Source organism: Stegodyphus dumicola, chromosome 5 (genome assembly GCF_044657685.1).
Source record: "Stegodyphus dumicola isolate Sdum_Otavi_A_Nest chromosome 5, ASM4465768v1".
NCBI classification, from domain to species: domain Eukaryota; kingdom Metazoa; phylum Arthropoda; class Arachnida; order Araneae; family Eresidae; genus Stegodyphus; species Stegodyphus dumicola.
Window position 1 is genome coordinate 21489040 of NC_140772.1, and position 20402 is coordinate 21509441.

General features: G+C 35.4%; 1 protein-coding gene across 4 annotated transcripts in view; it reads left to right on the top strand.

The window, feature by feature from the left end:
- Positions 1-20402, top strand: part of LOC118197475 (protein still life, isoform SIF type 1-like) — a 325495-nt gene that overhangs the window by 285155 nt on the left and 19938 nt on the right. For all 4 annotated transcript variants that reach the window (XM_085816492.1, XM_085816494.1, XM_085816495.1 and 1 more), the window contains 3 exons: positions 9176-9370; positions 15341-15449; positions 18762-18941. In XM_085816492.1, coding sequence (XP_085672618.1) covers positions 9176-9370; positions 15341-15449; positions 18762-18941 — 484 coding nt within the window. The remainder of the gene's footprint in view (positions 1-9175; positions 9371-15340; positions 15450-18761; positions 18942-20402) is intronic.

Consider the following 20402-nt stretch of genomic DNA (forward strand, 5'->3'; position numbering starts at 1 on the left):
ATTTATCCGTCCGACGCAAAATGCCAAAACGAAACTAATAGTCCTTCGGCATTCAAATCCCTTTGGACTAATAAAATTTTAACGTGAAATTTTTAGAATTTTAGGTTCACAGTAGTTTCCAAATGTTATAAAAGCTATATATTAAATATGGAATTAAATTATGCAACAGAATGTGCGCGCAAGGGGGAAAAATGTTGTCACAAAGCGGATTAAATTATAAAAATATTTTTGGCAGCACAAACTTTCTGATTACTATTTCAGAAAGCAGCTATATTATGTAGTCAGCTGTAAAAAGTCGGAAGTAATTGCTTTTAAAATAAATAAGTTATCCCAATTCTTGCAGCAGTCACCTATTCGAAGATCTTATGGGTTTTAAGGTGTATGAGTCCCCTTAAGGTATTGGTACTTTATCAATAAATTAATGAAAGACTAAATTCTCAACGAAAGACTGTGGGAATTTTTAAATGAAATCGTTGAGGGATAACTAATCACATTTTTTATATACTGATGTACAATGATCTTCACCTTTCTGAGAAGCATATCCTGTAATTAAACAGCATCGAGATTAAACTACCCAGGCTAATATTAATCACAAATAACTGTTACAAATACACGGAAAGGTTAGCTGGTGGAACATTTGTCTACGAATCACACAATCCCAGATTAACATTTCCAGCTGACTTCCAGGTCATTAGAACCACTTTACGCATATATATCTGAAATGTATATGTTACGATGAAACTCCGACATCTGGAGAATGTCGACTTTCACCGGTGAATGTCAACATTCACATAGTCTCTTGGTGTATGTCCGAAATACTTTCCAAATACTCTTATTTCTCACTTACACCGGTCAATGTCGGCATTCACCATGTACTAATGGTGAATGTTGAACATATAACAATATCATATAGTTGCGTGCGTACGGGTTCGTTATGAAATGAATGCACAAGTCCGATGAAAAATGAACAAAAATTTATTATTATCACAACAAAAATGCTTAAATTTTCTCAAATTATCATGCAGTATTACAATATCTCACAGTAGTTATCTTTTAACTACTCAAATATCCAATAGAACGTAATTCAAAACAGCTAAAGAACGCTAATCCGCGAATTCGCTACAATCAACAAGAGCACTTTTTTAAACAACAACAAACTAAGCAAGCAACTACAAACTGAGATGTTTTCCTCCTTTTATAAGATTTTAAAATCACGCGCTAGAATTTTCCAGTACTTTCTCGAAATCAAAAAGAGATATTTATTTATTTAACGCACGCGCTCTTGTATTTTTAATTTTTCCGGCTTAGCTTTCTTTTAATATTCGTCACGCGCTGCACTGCGCGAGAAATAAAACCATTTAATTTATAATTGAACTAACATTAGCTTTTTAAATAGCAAATTCGTAACACTGCCCCCTTCCCAAGGACTGCACGTCCCGGGCAGTACAATCCCTGGACAGGAAGCTAAACTTACAACTGTGGCATAAATGCATTAATAAGCATTACATTACAATATTAAACAACATGAACAATAAATGCAATAAATAAAACAAATCAAATGCTATCAAATACAAATCAAACACTAAATGCAAATCAAATACTAAATACAAATCAAATCAAATACACATTTAAAAACAAAATGGACCATGGTTTTATACTATTTACAATTATTTACATTACGTACTATGGCCATAGTAATGAGCTAACCTGTCGTAAGAGTTCGAAGACTCACGGATCCGAACCATGACGTCATTTAGCCTGTTTAGGATTGTGTGCGAACCATCCCAAGGTGACTGTAAATCAGGCCTGACTCCTTTTCGTCGAATCGGGTTCCACAACCACACCTTGTCTCCTTCGTTGGATCTATGTCCAGCAGCTCTCGTGTTGTATCTGGTCTTCACTTTCTCCGTCGCCAAGTTCACTCGCTTTCGTGCGGAACGGTGCATCACTTCAAAACGGGCCTTGACATCTTGGATGTGTTCCTCAGGCGATGAAGGCGCATCCGTACGGCGATGAAACAGGCGGTCACAAGGCAGACGAAGGTCTCGACCGAAGAGCATCTGAGATGGAGAATAGCTAGTAGTCTGGTGTTTCTTTTCGACCCTAGCATGATTTCGGCTGTTTCTCGAGCTGGTTCTTTCGGACAAAGCGTCGGCATTTCCAGGTGAGGATCCCTTCTTAGGATGGATAGGATGGATGTCTTCAGATCCTGAAAGCAGTTTGTTGTTTTTCAAGTCTAAGGAAAAATTGTATTTCCTTAAAAAGTCCAATCCGAGTATGCATGGATCTGTAATATCCGCCACATATGCCGTGTGATGGTAGGCGGCACTTCCAAACGTGATGTTTACGTTTAACTTCCCAGTTATGTCGATCTTGTCACCAGACGCAGTCTGAAGGGTAACACAGGATGGCGTCCAAATAAGTTTATCTTTAAACTGTTCAGCTAAATCTTTCCTAATGATGGTAACATTAGCTCCTGTGTCAATGATCATACTGCAAGGAACTCCATCGATATTCCCATTGATGGACAGTCCGTTATTGTTGCCACTCACTGTATAAATTTTAAGAGCTTTAAAACAAGGTTTTTCACTATCTGGCAACCTCCGTTCCTCGATATGGTCACTAATTTGTTTACTGCGTTGTTGCTGGGAAATGGTCTTATTTTCCGTACCTCGGGGTGTTCTGCAGTTTCTTCGTATGTGGCCTTCAACTCCGCAGTTCCAGCACTTTAGAATTAGTTTCTTTTCACTTCTGTTCCGTCTCAAGCCACTGACTTGTCTGGTAAAATCATCTGCTTTATATTCCGTACCCTGGGGTGTTCTGCAATTCCGTCTTAGGTGACCTTCACCACCACATCTCCAACACCTTAGAGCCACTTTCTTCTCGCTCCTACTCCGTATCAAATCTTTGACTTGTCTGGCTAAATCATCTAAACGAGCCATCAGTTGATCCACTGGCTCATGGACTCGCACAGCTCTAACTGGGTAGCGATCTCTACTAGTTGCTTGCTGGGCTGCCTCGAACTTCATGGCGTACAACAGAGCGCTTTTTATGTCCTTTACATCTGCCATTCGAAGAGCTTTCTGTATTTCAGTATCTCGGATGCCGTCGATAAAGTATTGTAAGGACAGGATTTCCCTTGTTTCTGTCGGGCATTCCGAAAAGGCGAGATGGGACAGCCTTTCAACATCCGCGGCGAGCTCCTGAAGTGTTTCGGTAGGCTTCTGTTGACGAGATTTTAATTGGAGCCTGCTGTAGTCTTTTAAACATTTCTCGCCGAAGCGCAGCTCCAAAGCGCCGGATAGAGCTTCGAAATCTAACCTTTGATTTTCGGGAAGCGTCTGCAGGATATCCGCTGCGTCTGCTCTCAGAGAAGCGGCGAGATGACAGGCCTTAGCTTGGGAATCCCACCCATTCGCATCCGCAACGATAGAAAATTGTGTCCTATACACCTGCCAGGAGGTCTTCCCATCATATGTAGATAGTTTCAGAACGGAACGAGCAGGCATCGATAAAAATTTGAAACCTTCAGAATTGTTTCCTACCGTCGCTATGCACTTCTTTAGGCTGTCAACTTCTTTGGCGACAGCAGCAGAAACCCTATCATCAATTTGTTGTTCGACGGCAGAAACTCTCTCTTCTATATGTCCAACTTTAGTTTCAACCGCGTCTATTCTGCCTTCCATATCCTCAAATTTATTTTCTATTACGCAGGTAATTTCTCTTTTCATTTCGTCCTGACCTGCTTTCATCTCATTTTTAAGAGATTTCATCTCTTCCTTAACGGATTCCTGGCCCAATTTCATTTCTCCTTTGAGGGATTCCTGGCCCAATTTCATTTCTTCTTTAAAAGATGTTTGGCCAGCTTCCATCTTTTCTTGGAAAGCAGCAAAAGCAGTAATGAGCTGTCTCAATTGTTTTTCCATCCCTCTTGTTATTGGCATTCAAATCCCACTCCTGACACCAAAAATTGTTGCGTGCGTACGGGTTCGTTATGAAATGAATGCACAAGTCCGATGAAAAATGAACAAAAATTTATTATTATCACAACAAAAATGCTTAAATTTTCTCAAATTATCATGCAGTATTACAATATCTCACAGTAGTTATCTTTTAACTACTCAAATATCCAATAGAACGTAATTCAAAACAGCTAAAGAACGCTAATCCGCGAATTCGCTACAATCAACAAGAGCACTTTTTTAAACAACAAACTAAGCAAGCAACTACAAACTGAGATGTTTTCCTCCTTTTATAAGATTTTAAAATCACGCGCTAGAATTTTCCAGTACTTTCTCGAAATCAAAAAGAGATATTTATTTATTTAACGCACGCGCTCTTGTATTTTTAATTTTTCCGGCTTAGCTTTCTTTTAATATTCGTCACGCGCTGCACTGCGCGAGAAATAAAACCATTTAATTTATAATTGAACTAACATTAGCTTTTTAAATAGCAAATTCGTAACAATATTTTCTTCTCCGTAATTCAGTCGCGAATAAACGCACTTGAGACTTGAAATAAGAACCTAAGAACATGAGAACCTAAAACACACAATACATTCAAAATGAGAAAGGAAAATAATAGAAGTTAAAAACTTACTTAATTATACAGTACGTTCTAAATGAGGAAATAAAATAACAGTCATAAAAAACTTACTAAATTATGTGATGCAAATCTTATTTATTGCAACAACTTAAACTATTATGGCACTTTAGGACCTCTCTTTTCGACTTTCACCGGAGCATATCTGTGACTGCCAACATACACCGGTGAGGGTCCGAATATACAAGAATGCAGTGCAATATTCAATCTTTCACCGACGTATTTCGTGAATGTTGACATTCTCCGGTGAAAGTCGACATTCTCCAATTTCGGTCTTTCACGGTAACATATATATTTAAAGATAAATAATATCAGTAAAATCTAAAAAATAAATCAGTGTATTTTAGTATTTAAGAAACATTAATCTTGAATCAGTTTTCTATACATTATTTTTGTATTTTCAAGTAGCGCAGATGCATATGCAATGAAAAATGGTAAAATTTGCATTTCGATCAAAATATATGTTTCTTCTATACCTTTCACACACTAAAATTCCACGCATTTCATGGAATCAAAAGTGTCTCGTCCTCTATTTAAAAACATTCCAGCCATTGTAAATCGTTTCACCTTATGGTATAAAATGTATTTTATCCTCTTTTTCTTAATTTATGAAATAATAATGTCTTTTTCTTTGGGAATATAAAAACGTTGCATTCTGAGCCCATGTGTCATCATTGCACACATCAAAATAATATGAAATTTCAAATATTAAATTGATTGTTGTGATGTTTATAAAATTCTAAATTGTTTCTAAATTTTGTTTAAAACTAACAACGTAATGTTTAAAAGCACAGGCGAAACGAATTCTGCGAAAGAATAGCAGCAAATTCTAGAAACATTGCATGACCACACCAACGCCTTGTCCACTATGTTCAGAGATCCTTCCATTCACCATTCCTTCCATTCACTGTGTCTGCCTCGCATGGGATAATACTAAAATTTGCCTACAAAATGCAACTTAAAATCATAAAAATTACATTTTTCTATCTGTAAAGTACAACTAAAGGTTAGATCATTATTACATACTTTTTAGAGAAATTACATATTACTTAGAATCTAAGCAAACCGTTTAGTGACTTGTGTGCACGTGGAATGTATATGTGCACGTGGAAGATTTTTAAAAAGTACTTCAGAATGTTCTATACTATAATGGATATCGTGTTCTCATAGCTTTGTAAAACTTCGGATTAATAATTCTTTTTCAAAATAGCAATATATGAATGCCTGTATCTCACCAATCATGAGAAGAAATGATCATATGTGAACATGTTTCACCTGAATTTAATTTTAAAAATTGTTTATTTATGCTAGTTTTTTGCAGTATTATTCAATTAACGTAGTTAAATTTAAATAGCTTCGTTATTACTCTCTAAACTTAGACAATATACTCATTTATAAAAAATCTGATGTGTACACCGCATGACTTCCTTGTACGGAATATTAAATTATACGCATTTTTTCTTGAATTTCATTTAAATTGATTGGATTGATATAAATCTACTTCGTCGACAGCTCCTAAACCACAATAGAATAAATGCACTCTTTAAAATTCACTATATTTGTTTACTATGATGACACTCTGAGTGCACAAAATTTATATCATTTGAAGAATTATCGTTTCCACATGTTCCATTCAAATACTATAATAAAGCTAAAACGATGTATGAAAGAAATTAAGCAAACAAAACAGAAAAGAAACAGTTTTTCACAGACTATTTAGTATTTCTCATTCAATTAATTCAGTTCTCACTTCGCGACAAGGCAAAAATACATAAAAACTCAAAATATCTGTATTAAAAATTACGAAGTAAATCTTAAACACTTATTTCCTCGAAAAAATTCCAGAAAAGATTAAGCATCATTTAATTCGCAATAATAAATGAAGGCGTTATTTTTGTGTTGCGAAGCTTAGTCTCTCTAGATTGGCAACAAATCTACAATTCTGCTGTTTCATATGTAAACAAATATGTCCGCCATGTTATTTAAAAGTTAACCGCACTTAAACAGCTTTTAAATTGTTGATAATTGTACAAATATTGCTTCCAGAATTATGAAAGGCATAAAAACCTTAACCGGAAAATAAAAACAACATAATTCAATCATTTTTAAAGCAAAAAATGTACAATTTACAAACATATAAGATTAAAGAAACTGAGATCACTGAGCCGGGTAACAGAGTGGATATATATATATAAATATATTTATATACGTTTAGTGCGGCCGATTGCAACCAAAATACGAGATGCACATCTACATCTTATAGCTGTCTTATATAAAAAATTTCAACATTCTGAGACTACTCGTTTTTGAGTTATGTGAGATACGTACATACGTTCGTACAGACGCCACGAAAAATTCTCTTCAGAATTAATTTTAAAGCAGTTTTACAATTTTTTTTTGGAGGAAAAGTGTCTCTTATTCTATCCTTACGTACATATATCACGCAAAAACATCGTTAAATTGCGTTCGATAGCGGTCAAAATGGATATTTTCGTTGAAATATGTTGCCTGAAACTTTTCTCGATTACGATACTTCCTTTTTACTTCGTACAAGGTAGTAAAAAGAGCAATTTCTTTAAAGCTGAGAAATTACAATAATTTATAGCTATCTTCAATCAACCTCATGTATATTCACCCGGCTCATTCCCTTGTCACTGTTTTGAAATTTAAAAACAAAAGCTCTCCTTTCTGTAAAATCTGAAGTATAATCACATCAAGGAAGCTTTTCTCTCACATCAAGGAAGCTCTTCATCAAGGAAGCTTCTTCTTTTTTGCAATATTTATCTGACAGAGAAGTCGCATTATACCATAATTTTGATTCTTTACCAATATTGGATTTATTATATCAGTTCCTTTCACCAAAAATTTTGCAATTTTTATCAAAATAATAAAGTTATGGAGCTTCATGTCTCCATCAGTCATATTAGTGGTTTTAAGAAATAGATCAAATAACACGTAATTTAGTTTAACAGATGTACGTTCTTTGTATAAAATGCACTGAAAAACTTAATACGTTTTAAATTATTAATAACTCCAGACTGAATATTATAGTGGTATATTGGATAGTATAGACAGTAACCAAAAACACAGGTATATCAAAATTATATCATAAAGTAAAAAGTTTTCACAACAGCGCGTAATTAACTAAGTTTTATGAGCATTAAAATTACAGAAAACTTTATAACTCTTTTTTACAACTTCTGAATTCGTTTAACTGCAAAATTTTAAGCAATGTGCGTTTGTCATTTATAGAAATTTCTCTTAAAATGTTCTTCATTTCGATAAAATATTCTGTATAAATAAATGGAAGATGTATTCCTAAAAGTCACTTTATGACAAGATATTAAAGGGAAGAAACAGAATTAGTAGTAGCCATTTTCCCAAAATACTGGATATGTTCATAAATGAAATTGTTATTGACATTTTAAACGAGCGGAACTTAGAACTGCTCGCGAAGATACCTCATCGAGCGCACGGCCAAAGTAGCAATGAGTATTTAGTTTTTTAAAGCATAACATTATATGTCAATATTTATGTTTCAGAAAGTAATTACATGTTGTATAATTTGGTTTGTTTGGGGAGCATAGGATAAATTCCAAAGTCCTAACAGCCGTTAATCGAATTATCGCAGTTTTTGAAATTAACTACAAAGTCTTGGAAAGGTTTGAAATAAACTTTTTTATTTAAACACAAACTTTGAACTCAAATGCACTTCTTATGCTAACAGAATCAACCACCATTTGTAGCGATGTAATTAAAGTAAAACTCAAACTTATATTTAAAACGTAGACTAATAGTCAAAGAATACACACGATTCAATTTAAATCTGAGCTGGCTCAAGAACTCTAACCGATGTACCAGATTCAGATGTCGGCAACAAAACGTAAAGTCGAATAATTACAACTTATCATAGCTGGCTCAAGAACTCTAACCGGTGCACCAGATTCAGATGTCAGCAACAAGACGTAAAGTCGAATAATTACAACTTATCACAGCTGGCTCAAGTACTCTAACCGGTGCACCAGATTCAGATGTCGGCAGCAAAACGTAAAGTCGAATAATTACAACTTATCACAGCTGGCAAAATCTGCGTAACTTGGGAGCGAGAGGCAGAAAGACGCCCTATTTTACAATTCAAAAACCTCAGCTTCAATAATACTTCCTGACTCATTCTGATTTTTTTTTTTTTTTTTTTTTTTTTTTTTTTTTTTAAGAAATAGATCTTGGAAAAAATATGATAGTTAAAGCCGATTTTTTGTAACGAAAACAAATATTAACCAAATAAAATGAATAAAGATATTATGTACTTGCATACTTACATTATTAAATATTAACAAGTTATAGAGTATTTATTCACGTACGATATTTCTGCTATTGCATTAGACAACTGACCAAATGAATAAGTTAAATATGCCAAGTTTCAATTTTTTTCATTTAGGAAACCAAATCTGAGTTCCTGAGCTATAAAATTTACTTGTATCAGTTATTGTGGACACTCAGTTTGCTTAAAATTTTAATCAGCGAATCATTTTCTTCCAACACTTACTTCTTTCTTCTTTTGCTTCTTTTGCAGCACTTAAATAGTCTATTGGAGCACTATCTGGAGCCGATGAAGAAAGAAACCTTCCTATCGAATGCTGAAATTAATGCACTTTTCGGAAACATACAAGAAATTGTGCAGTTCCAAAGAGTGTTTCTCCAGAGCTTAGAAGAGGCGATTTCTGCGGAACCGGATTTCGCTAAATTCGAGCTTCCTTCCCAATTCAAGGTAAAACTTCTGCCTTTTTACAGATGCGTTTACTGAATAATAAGGCCAATGGCAAACAAAACACACAAATAGTAAAACAGTTTTAGAAATTTAATCTGCAATTTTGCCTGTTCGAGCCAGAGACCCAAGCAAGTTTCTTAAACTGCCCTTTGAATCTTTAAATGTGGCATCTCTTTCTTCAGTTGTATGTTCAATACTTTAAATAAACTTCAACTAAAACGTTAAGTATTCTATCAATCCATAAATAATGCAATTACTTTATATTTCTTTCTTGTTGGAAAAACTAATCTAAAAGTCATTTTTAATCTAAAATATATTATCTTTCATTCTATGCTAGACCTTAATAGTTACGATGGGATTTTGTTCGAGCAGGGTTTACAGGATCTTCTCATGGAGCTCTATGGATCTTCTAGAAAAATGATCGTTTTCTAGGGTGCAGATTCCTGCTTGAAATTTCTCAATACACCATTGGCAATGACTTACCCTTATTGTCCGTTGCCTTGAAAGAAAACATAATTGTCAAAATCGAACTACACGCTTCAAACCTTGCACTTGAGCTAAGAACAGGGCCACATTACTACCTTCTTCTGTAGAAATTTCATGCAGGTAGTTTATCTCATTCCCCTCCGCATTTTAGTTCATTTGAGCAGTCCACATTATTTATGAGATAGCCCCATATATGTAAGTTGGAAACATCTATTTAGGTTCAAAAAACGCACGTATATATTTTTATTGTGTCAATTTAGTTGAATGTTTCCCTTTTCAAATTAGTTTTGTTTTATTTTGTATCTATCAAAATACAAGTAACAAAGAGTCTTATTAAAAGAGTGATAAAAGCAGAAGAAGCGGTATTAAAATTTTTTGGTATGCAAACAAGGTTACATTTTCTCTCTAAAACTTTGTTGGTCCGAATGGTCAGACACTTGCAACTTAATGCTTTTATAGAGAATAGCCAATACCTATTGATCACTTAGCCGTATCATCATCGAGAACGTTATCAAGACTGCACCACAGAGAACGATGAATTATACCCGTGAGAAAGTGGAATATCCGTTCCAAATTTGGAGAACATCCCGAGGGTGTCCCATCACTCTTTCTCTGCCATCAGGTTTCTCGAGATGACTTCCAGCTCACCAGTATTTTCACTGCTGCCATGCCACACAGTCACTGTACACTTACAAGCATCCAAGCCTGTATCGCTAACCGTTATATCGATTAAGTCGGCTTCTCTCTAAAACCTAAATTATATTTATTTTAATTTATTATAGTTTAAAATGTTTTAAAAAGTTATTTTAATCGATTATGGCAAACTCAAATTTATTCTCTTTTATCCACTCTGCTGTTACCTCATTTCTCTTAATTTTTCACAGATAACATTTTATTCATGTTCTTTCCTAAAGAAGAAATGAAGGGAAATTGCAAAGAGGCACTGTGCTCAGGCAGATTTGCTTTTAAACCATTTTTCCTTCACAAGCTATTTTCTGCTATTTAGGTCACGAATAATCGCTAAATGACAGTACGTTGACAGGTGACGGAGGACGGGGACGCCTGGTGTCTAACATAGGTAAACAGGCATATGCCCCGCGTCCTCCACTATCTAGAGGCAACAACTCCCTGGACCCCCATGAGGCCGCCCAGGAGTTCATCAGGATCTAAAAAAAAAAGTTAACATGGCCATACAAGGGCTAGACTACATGTAGTACATTGTAAGAACGTGTGACAACTGAAGGTTATGACAGAGGTAGAACAAAATAAGACATAAACATAAAACATAAATGGAAACATATAAAAAGAAACATAAAGAAACACATAAAGCGCTAAAATCACAAAAAGGTACACTAAGATACACGGAACTAAACACAATAAACACAGAATACACATAGATAAACACGATGCAGACAATTATATAATGCGGACACATAAAAACGAAACACTTGATGATGTTATGAGACGCATAACAGCACGTAATTATTTAAACAGCGCACGTGATACTGAGAAGACACTTAATAGGTGACGCATATATACGTGAAGCAATATGATGACAGTAGTTCATGAAGCAATGATAATAATAGTACGCACAAGAAAACGCGCAGATATACAAGATGAGATGTAAGCACTAAGGTACAGTATGTTGACAGGTGGAACAAAGTATTGGTAAATACCTCAGTCTGTAGAGACATTACGTTTTTTTTTTTTTTTTTTTTTTTTTTTTTGAAAAAGGAAAGATGAAAAATTACCTACGCCTTCGCCGGGAATCGAACCGTGGACCTCTCAATTACGAACTGAGCATGCAAACTATTACACCACGAAGGCTCGCTAAGAAGGCGGGAGAAATACCTTATATACTCCCCCTTTTAAAGGGCGACTGGAGTTTTTAGGGGACCCAATTGCCAAATCCTGGGTGAGGAGAATCATCATGGAATCGAACCGCGGTTATATGTCTGTTCTGTTCCAAAATGTTTTTTACTATCAGCTTACCGTTGGAAGGAGAAAAGGCCTCACTTTCATAACGTCAGATGCTTGAAAGTAAAAACTGGAAGGTTATACTATATTAAATGGGCTGGTCCTCAGAGGTTTGGAAACAAAATAATTCTTATAGAGACCATTTGTAAAGCTGCGAAAATTAATAAAATGTCGAATTCGAGAGAGAGTAGTTTCGATAAAAATTAACTTATATTTGAAGGTATGTATTTCTATCACAGACGAACTTAAATTTAAAAATAAATATTACTGAAAGTTTTTCTCTATCATTGTTTTAGCAGTTCGTTAAATATATCGTATGTTAATTTGATGTCTATTATTTCTTCAATTATAAGCGAAGCAAACCTCTTCTGAATAAACAATTTTTTTTTCAAATACACTGGTGTGCAAAAATTAAGGACGAAGTCGAAAAATTAGCATATCAGCTGAACGAAGAGGCAGACCGGACAAAAAGACCAATCAGGAGATTAAGTAAGGTGATGTACGGTAGCACATGCGCAGATATGCAGGTAGACGTGATGGGGGAGTGTCTGAGTAGTATAAAGCATGTTGTCGGTGTAAGATCAGTATTTCTGGCAAAGAGATTGCACGCCGTATAGCAGTTAAAATCACACCGAGTTGCTGCCTCAGCGAGAAATGGCGAATAATCAATCTGTTAGACGACATCTGGATGCTTTTACCCGAGGTCGAATCATTGGGAAGTTGGAGGAAGGCCGCAGTGTGACAAGTGTGGCTGCAGAGTTAGGAATTGCTCACAGCATCGTTTCACGACTTTGGAGACAATTTCAAACTACAGGAACAGCTATCCGGGGGTTTAGTAGTGGTCGTTCACGAGGAACCACACCCGCAGATGACCGGTATATTGCCTTACAGGCCAGAAGAAACATGCGGCAGACAGTGGGAGAAATCGCTAGACACACGACACAGGCGACTGGACGACCGATATCGCGTTTTACCGTGGCCAGAAGACTGCACGGTGGTGGTCTGTTTGCACGACGCCCTGTACGGTGTGTACCTATAACGCCTACCCATCGGAGAAGGCGTTCTCTGTGGTGCCGGGAACACCGGAATTGGAGAGACAATGAATGGGGACGAGTACTCTTTACAGATGAGAGCAGATTCAGTCTGAGTAGCGATTCTCATCGCATACTCATCTGGAGAGAGCGGGGAAGCCGCAATCATCCCTCGAACATCATTGAAAGGGACAGGTATGGAGGTGGCGGTGTTCTCGTTTGGGGAGGCATCATGCTTGGTAGTCGTACAGACCTTCACATCTTCGACGCAGGTTCAGTCAACGGGACCCGTTATTGTAACGAGATTCTTCTTCCATATGTGCGTCTTTTTAGAGGCGCTATGGTTCCGCAGTTCCTTTTCATGGACGACAATGCACCATGCCATCGCACAGTAGCTGCCGAACAGCTCTTAAAGAGTGAGGATATTGAACGTATGGATTGGCCGGCACGATCTGCGGATCTCAATCCCATCGAGCATGTATGGGATTTTCTAGGCAGACGCTTGGCAGCTCGTACCTTACCACCAGTAACGATTCCGGAGCTTCGACTGGCGCTGCAAGACGAATGGGCAGCAATGCCTCAACAACTCATTGACACCCTCATTCTCAGCATGGGCAGACGCTGTGAAACCTGCCTAGCAGTCAGGGGAGATCATATCCCCTATTAAAGACCGGATGTTTCTTGCTGGACACCCATAACAGGGATGTTTCGGCCTTCAGTCGCATTGCGCTCCATGCTGCTTTTTCAATAAAGCTTCTTTTTATCCCTCTGATTTCTCTTTTAGTAAGTGTTGCCTACATTACTCATGTCCTTACGTATTGGGGATCTTACGGTATTAAATGTGTTGATTTGGAAAGCTTTTGTACAAAGTTATATTGAGAAAACCGTCTCGTCCTTAATTTTTACACACCAGTGTATATCACTTATCTTATGAAATAAACCTTTTTTAAAAATAAATAATTTTAAACATTTTTAATGTCCATTTTCAAAACAAATTAAACTAAGTTTACCTTTGTACATATTTTAGCACTGTCTCCCTCCGGTAAATTATAAAAATTTCAAGAAGTGATTTATTCTTCTTTGCAAGAAATTTCGAAAATACTTAAAAATACTTTAACGAATTAAAATCTCATAGTGTAAAACTTAGCTTATTGTGCATATAATTAAAATTTATAAAACATTATGAAAGATTTTTGGGAAATCCCCAGAAAAGCAAGTACTTTTAGGTAGACTTTGAATAGCTTTATTTCGTAAGTTGTAAATTAACAGTATTAAAGGATTAAATTGTCAAATTGTTCGAGTCTATCTTCATATGTTTCGTTTCATTAAAAAGTCTTTTTATAATTCCCAAAAAATCTTCAAGCTTAAAACAATATTCAGTATGATTCCAAAATTTTAAACTTGCAAACATAATAGTGTTTAATTAGCTAATAACTGACATAACGAGTACCCTTTATTCTTAACTACTACTACAGATCTTGACTATAAGTTTTCCTGATAGTAGTAACAGATATTATTTTCTGTGAAGAACTTAATAACAGAAATTTGATCCATTTAAGACGTTTCGAAAATCATCTCCATAATATATTTCTTACAACACATTTTAATGTGACATCATTTCCAAAATTGATTTAAAGCTGTTTACAGAGATTTTCTGAAATATTCAATGCAAAAGAAAATGTTCCTTAATTTTTTATACAGATTTAAACTAGTATTTGCAAGTAGTAGCTACTACAGTATCGCTATTCATGCAGAATTTTAAAACATATGTTATTTTTCTCTTGAAATGAATCTGACCCATATAAATTCTTGACCATAAACAAATAAAATGTAGATTCTCACTGTCAGAAATAGCTGACATCATTTCTAAAATCACTAAATACGAATATATTTTTTCATCATTGCACGTTTTGTAGTTTCTGTAAAGCTAAAGTTTATATACATGTGATGTACCAGCTTTAGACGTAGCTTAAATTATCAGACGATAAGTTAAAAAAAAAAAAAAAAAAAAAAAAAAAAAAACAGGATCCATTTATTATTATTCCGGAGAAATAGCAGTTACAAAATCAGATATCCGGAGTAAATAAAAAGAATTATTAATAACTTTTTGTATGAAGTTTACTGCATCGTGACATTTAAGAAAAAGCCCCCGATATTCCTTTGCGAGTCCTTTTATAGCCTCTGGAAAGGCGGAGCTTCCAAGAATGACGTCAGCCTCGTCAGCCAATCCAGTTCGCTTTAAATATTTCCAGAACATTCTATAACTGTAAGTGTAGAAAAGGCGGGAAAAACAACTTGACTACGGGGCTGTGGATTTAATTCCACGTACTTTCAAATAAGAGAACGTCGCCATTAAAAATGAAAAGAACATACAGTTAGAAATTTAAGTGCATTCTTGACTATGGAATTTTATTATTACATACATATTATATTCTCTCAGAGTAAAACACTGGTATCTTTCCTTCATGTTTTTCAGAACGTTTTGTTCGCATTGGGAAATTCTTTTCTGTACTATGCAGATCAGTTCAAGTTGTACAGTTCATTTTGTGCTAGTCACTCAAAGGCTCAGAAAGTGCTTCATCCAGGTAAAAAAATTTACTTTTTATATAAATTACCTTTTCTATATAAGTTACAACCTAAATATAAATACCACTAATTCAGAAGTCAAACAACAAAAATCAGCGTTAATTTTCAAAATTTTCACAGGACTAGTTTCGATGGTTTTACCGAACCACCATCCTCAGCTGCAAAACGGCAAATGAACAAGATAGGAAATAATGATTAGATAAGATAAGAAAGCCTGGACAAGAATAAGCAAGTGGCGCCATCTGTTGGTGAAACCAGAACTAAAACATAATTTCTTTAAAGGCCAAAGGTAAAGATGGATTGGAATTAGGATCGTTAACAAGAACAGAAAGATTTTTTTGAATGTGAAATGCTTCTAGAAAATCCAGTTCTCCAATGGAAGATGTTTTTTGAATAATTTTGGCAGCAGAAAAATACTAATTCCAATCCATCTTTACCTTTGGCCTTTAAAGAAATTATGTTTTAGTTCTGGTTTCACCAACAGATGGCGCCACTTGCTTATTCTTGCCCAGGCTTTCTTATCTTATCTAATTATTATTTCCTATCTTGTTCATTTGCCGTTTTGCACCTGAGGATGATGGTTCGGTAAAATCCTCGAAACTAGTCCTGTGAAAATTTTGAAAATTAACGCTGATTTTTGTTGTTTGACTTCTGAATTAGTACTTATTCGGCGTGTTATTGTGTCTTAAATACCACTACTTAAATTTTTTATAAATCCTGTATGTTCACATTTCGTAAAAGCTATAAATTTTCTGAAAAATATATTTCTTAATGACTTTAGTATTCACTACCATATTCTTATATAGAGAAAAATTCAGAATTAAAACTAAAACGTCAAAATTCTAAGGTTCTGCAATAATATATTAAAACATTTATTTTTTATAACCATCTTTTTACAACAAATATGAAAATAATAGCTGAACTACAGTTTGCTTAACTTCAAGAAAGTTTAAATTTATCATTAATTTCGCCTTTTAATTTTAAATACAAATAAATTGCTTCTCTCTCTTCTTTTACTTTTGCGATGTATTTTAAAAGCATTTTTGATATTTATTGAAGGAAACAATTTTTGCTTCAAATGCGCAATGCGTCTCATATTTTTGGATTTAAGAAGTATCTCGGAAATTTTTTGGTACATTATTTTCATGTATTGCTCATGAAAATAGTAGAAAGTTTCTAAATGCTAGAATTTAAACATTATTACTAATTCCTTTCGTATTAAAAATACACGGTATACAGATATTAATAGTTTTGTAGAGACAGTTGAAACTTAGCTGGACAAATCAATACGTATTTTAAAAATATGCTAATAGTAAAAGCTGTTTTAGCAATTATCAAAACTGCAGTGATTAAAGATGACTGAATGTGCTTCCCGGAAACTGCAATAATTGATTGTGGAAAATTTCTGTCGAGTCCATGAAATTCATCTTAAAATTGTATTCTATCTTTAACTAGAAAGGTATTCTATTTATAAAATTATAACTATTTATAAGTTTATATCTAATGCAATTGCTTCTATATGCTATTGAAGTTGGTAATCAGTTTAAACTGTACTTGATGATTAGAATTTCACTACTCAAATATAAAATCGTAGATGAAAGCTTTCGCTTATCCCCAAAAGTTTTACTTTAATTGTTCTGCACTGAAAAATCTGCACTTTGACTAAATTTCCAAAGATTAGATCATTTCATCTTGAAATGCGGTATCACCGTATGCGCTTTATATTCTTTCTTTCTGTTTCGAGGTGGAAATGTCCCATTAAATTCAACGTCTGTAAATGTCGTTCGTATCACACATTCAAAATATTTCGGGAAAACAACTCTTTAGAACAATTTTTCTGCTTTGTCACGCGATAAGAAACAGCCAATCACCGCGGATGGTTTGGGGGGGTTACCATGAAAAGGGAAAACTAGTTCTCCAACACAGATGATGGTTGATGACGAGTGATTCGATACTGATAGATGATTGGGTGTTGAGAACGAATAATTTACAAGTTTTGGGGAAAGAAAGGAAAAACGTTGTGCGTCTTTCTTTCAGGCGTAAAATATATAGAAAAATTGTCTGAAACAGTTGTTCGCCTGAAATAAATAGATGTGTGATACCAGCCTAAGGCCCATATCACACGACGTGTGTTTCACTCGAACAACTGTTTTGGACAATTTTTTTCACTAGTTTACTATTGAAAGAAAGACGTGCGACTTTTTCCTTCCTTTCCAAAAAAATTGCAAGTTGTTCGTTTTCAACCAATCAGCTATCAGCTTGTTTGTAATGGTGAACCAGTTTCCCCTGTGTTAACCCCAAAGCGATCTATGGTGATTGGCTGTTGTGACAAAGCAGAAAAATTGTTCCAAACAGTTGTTCTTCCGAAACAAACCGCCGTGTGATAGCAGCCTAAGACAGCCTCATCTACACTTTCGGAAAATTTTACTTTGCTCAGATACGACTTCGCTTTACGTGTAACTCTGGAATTCTTTGGGGCCCACCAGCGGCCGAGCGGTAAAGTCGCTGAACATTGGTAGTTCGGTCCGAGGTTCGAATCCCGCGAACGGGCTGGCTGCATGGGCGTTTTCGTGGTTTTCCCCATGTGTAACGTGTATACGAGCCAGTTGCCCTTAGAAAGTCCTTCACGAAGGCATCCCTTTCCTTAGGCAGATAGCCCTCGAGGCTTTGCTACAATTACACACACACACACACTGGAATTCTTTGTTTATAAATAGGCGAAATCTTGAAGTCAATAGTAATACCTCATAATATATGCTTGACAATTAGCATTGAAATGCTTAGAATTCAGTATCTTAATGGTACATCTGGAAGTTAGAGTGTAATTTAAAGTTCAAGAAAATTATACACTAATAGTAAAAGTTAGTTATCAGTAGTTATAATACTCAGAAATTCTTCTATAATAAATCTGATAAAGTTCTGAAGATTATTGCTTACTGATAAAAATTATTGCTTACTGCTAAAAATTGCTACTGTTTTAATCGCTCTCAAAATATAACATAACTATTAGAAATAATTGTAAAATGATATCTGAAGTTACGTGATGTAAACACGAGTTTTAGACATTATCATTCGATTTGATTCGTAGGTAGCATACTTAGTGTACTTAATTATAATCTCTAAAGAATACTTCTGCCATAGAATATTAGAGAAATAACGTTATTGGCTATAAAGCGTTGCTTGGTGTAGATATCCTACGATATTTTTCGGATTATTAGTTCAATTTTAAATATTCTAAAAGGCACAATTATTTCTTTGCATTCTTTTAGTTGTTTCTAATGAATATAATAATTTTGACGGTTACTTAACAGGCGAGGGGAACGCGGCTCTCGTGGAATTCTTGCAATCACGTAACCCTCGAGGTCAGCATTCCTTCTCATTGGAGTCCTACCTCATCAAGCCGATACAGCGGATACTCAAATACCCATTGCTTCTGCAACAGCTCAAGCACCTCACGGATCCGACGTCGGAGGAGCATCAACATCTTGCAGGTATGCAACTCTGTCCTGAAATAGCCTTTTACGCGTAATGTGAGTCTTCTAGATATTATTTCAATAAACTACCGTTTCATCTTTGATATTTTTCCAACTGCTGGTGAACGCAAAAACTAAAGAAATCTTTCAGAACGTGAAAAGCTCTGAGGACAAACCCCAGTTTATTTAATCTTAAACCACACTTAGATCACGACTATTGCTTAATGTTTCCTTTCTGCTTTTCATTCAACAATTGTCTGTTGTAGTCTCACTGTTCATCATTGTCGAGTGAATAAGACGGTGATACTGATAGAGTGACCCGGAATCGTAGCCTGCTGGGTGAGCTGGTTGCATGGGCGCTTTCGGGGCTTCCTACACGTGTAATTTGAATATGAGCTGGTTCATCCAGAAATACCGCTAGAAAATTCTCTGCCATGACAGCCCCTTCCCTAGGCAGATGTTCATAGCATACTTTACCTTAATAAAACAATCCAGTTCAATCATAGAGTTTTTTTCGAGCAATTTTATTCCTTGCAGTTGGTTGACAAAGAAATTCAGCTAAGATAAATTCAGTTTTAAAATGTAAATTACTTTTATTCCTCAAAATATAAATACTGGTGTTTAAAAATATCTCTCATGAGATGATTCACTGTTTTAATTTTTTTGGGTGGTGCGGGGGGACGGAAATCGTTGAAACAGAAAAAATGTAGAGGTTGCTTTAAATTTCTAACAATTATTTTAAGTTTAAAAATGCTTTAATGTCTATTTTCGTTTCCCGTGTACTATTCCTTACCAGAATGAGGTTTTAGCGTCGCGTGTTATGCAAGCGAGTTAGAAGTGGTATTTAAGGAAAGTTCAACTAACTTCGAGAGAGAGAGTGCGTAGGAGTGCTTAGTGGCGCTTGTTTGCTTTCTGGCTACTACGCTCGGCCATATTGTACGGCACGTACAAAGGTTAATGTACGAAGGTTGTTGATAATCGACGGCTACCTTAATTTAAGGGCCAACAACGTTAGGTATTTGTGTGTATCTTCGGCTGAGTCTTCTTAATTTAGTTTCTTATTTTCTTATACTGATTTAAAATCCCAAACGGAAACTTTCCTGTAATTCCGAGAAGGAGCCATTTGTTATTATTTCTTTGAGTAAATAAATAATGTTGTATTATATAGACGCTCCTCTGTAACCAGAAACAATGTGCAGCTCCTCAACTTGCATCTATTGCATTAGATAGGCTCTCCTCTGTAACCAGAAGCATTGTGCAGCTCCTCAATTTGCACCTATTGTATTGGATAGACGCACCTCTATAACCAGAAACATTTTGCAGCTTCTCAACTTGCGTATATTGTATTAGATAGGCGCTCCTCTATAACCAGAAATATTGAGCAGCTCCTCAACTTGCACATATTGTATTAGATACACGCTCCTCTATAACCAGAAGCATAGTGCAGCTCCTCAACTTGCGCCTATTGTATTATATAGA